A 510-nucleotide genomic window follows, 5' to 3' on the forward strand; every position below is an offset into this window, starting at 1 on the left:
CCCTGTATAGAAAACGTGTCTCTTTTAGCTTAAAGTTAATAACCTCTTATTACATGTATTAACAGTTGCACCTCCACAGGACCTTGAACTAACCTACATGCAGGGGTATTATTAGAAGCTGGGACCTGGGTACTAGTACCCGCCATTGCTCAAAGGAGGTCTCAAGATCAAAAGCCAGACTATATATACGGGTGCCCGCTCACTATGTCACAAGGTCCCTTCTACTTTAAAACTTAATGGAAACCCTGACACGTAAACACACCTGAATCCATTTCTTGATTTGTCGCACGACAGGTGAAAAATACTACAGAACATGACCATGTCAGGCAAGGGTCAGGCAATTAACTCATACCATGTCAAACCATGTTATGTTATGTAGTAATTTGTTCTATTACTAATGTGGTCAATTAAATTGTACCACTGGAAAGTTTTCACAGCGCTGCCATAAAGGACATTCACCTGTACCAGCTGTTAACCCTGAGATCACATTGTGAAGGAAGTGAAAACTAG

The 510-nt window shown here is 41.0% G+C and overlaps 1 protein-coding gene across 1 annotated transcript in view; it reads right to left on the reverse strand.

The window, feature by feature from the left end:
• LOC138040306 (inner centromere protein-like) overlaps positions 1–272 on the reverse strand; it is a 2275-nt gene extending 2003 nt beyond the window's left edge. The window contains exon 1 of the mRNA XM_068886057.1: positions 263–272. Within this exon, the coding sequence (XP_068742158.1) occupies positions 263–272 (10 nt within the window). The remainder of the gene's footprint in view (positions 1–262) is intronic.
• Positions 273–510: the final 238 nt, after the last annotated feature.

This window comes from Montipora capricornis, chromosome 3, assembly GCF_036669925.1.
Source record: "Montipora capricornis isolate CH-2021 chromosome 3, ASM3666992v2, whole genome shotgun sequence".
Classification (NCBI taxonomy): domain Eukaryota; kingdom Metazoa; phylum Cnidaria; class Anthozoa; order Scleractinia; family Acroporidae; genus Montipora; species Montipora capricornis.